Source organism: Apodemus sylvaticus, chromosome 22 (genome assembly GCF_947179515.1).
Source record: "Apodemus sylvaticus chromosome 22, mApoSyl1.1, whole genome shotgun sequence".
In the NCBI taxonomy this organism is placed as follows: domain Eukaryota; kingdom Metazoa; phylum Chordata; class Mammalia; order Rodentia; family Muridae; genus Apodemus; species Apodemus sylvaticus.
Genome location: NC_067493.1, coordinates 33633942 through 33634894, shown reverse-complemented (window position 1 = coordinate 33634894; position 953 = coordinate 33633942). Strand labels below are relative to the sequence as shown.

Sequence of the window (953 nt, the reverse complement as noted above, 5' to 3'; positions counted from 1 at the left end):
ATTCATAACGGTAGCAAAATTACAGTTATGAAGTAGCAATGAAATGATTTTGTGGTTGGGGGTCACCACATGAGGAACTGTATTAAAGGGTCGCAGCGTTAGGAAGGCTGAGAACCAGTGCTCGGTTCATTCCTGGGTATTGGGGAAAAACAACAACTACAGAACCAGTCTTAAGATGCAGATATGAACCTCTAGGCAGCAAGGTCTTCTCCAGGACCACTCCAAGTGCAAACCCAGCCCCCCAGCCCCCCAAAGTCCCAACTGATACTCCTCGACGACCATGGCTGGGTCATAGGCGAAGGTCAGTAGATAGGCTCAGAGATGTCTGTGAGGTACTCCCCGTGCAGGACTCTCTCCCACTCCAGCAGCTGAGCCACCAAGGCCCGATTCGGACGCATGTTGGTTTTGCATTTCTTCACGTGGGCCCAGGACCTCTGTGGATGCAGAGATAAGGAAGGCTTCAGGACAGGTGTTGGGATGCTTCCAGACTAGACCACAGCCAGCTCAGGGGGACGGGAGACTCCTACCCAGAAGCCCACATGATGGCTTAAGACTAGATGCAGATGCAGGGGCTAGGAGGAGGTCATTTGGCAGTGTGCTTTGGGAGCAAGCATGGGGAGCTGAGGCCAGTTCCCAGGACCCATGTCAAACATGTGCTTGTGGTCACACTTGTAATCCGCGTGCTGGGGAAGCAGAGGCGGGGCGATTCCCGAGGCTCACTGGCCTACTTGCCTTGCTTAATTGTGGAGTCCTAGGCCGTGTCTCAGAAAGAAAAGAAAAGAAAAGAAAAGAAGAGAAGAGAAGAGAAAAGAAGAGAAAAGAAGAGAAAAGAAAAGAAAGGGCTGGTGAGATGGCTCAGTGGTTTAGAGCACTGACTGCTCTTCTGAAGGTCCTGAGTTCAAATCCTAGCAACCATATGGGGGCTCACAACCATCCATAATGAGATCTGATGC

The 953-nt window shown here is 51.2% G+C and overlaps 1 protein-coding gene across 1 annotated transcript in view; it reads right to left on the bottom strand.

Annotated features, from left to right (window-relative positions):
* Positions 1-257: 257 nt before the first annotated feature.
* Positions 258-953, bottom strand: part of Styxl1 (serine/threonine/tyrosine interacting like 1) — a 31769-nt gene continuing 31073 nt past the window's right edge. The window contains exon 9 of the mRNA XM_052168019.1: positions 258-434. Within this exon, the coding sequence (XP_052023979.1) occupies positions 303-434 (132 nt within the window). The 3' untranslated portion in view covers positions 258-302. The remainder of the gene's footprint in view (positions 435-953) is intronic.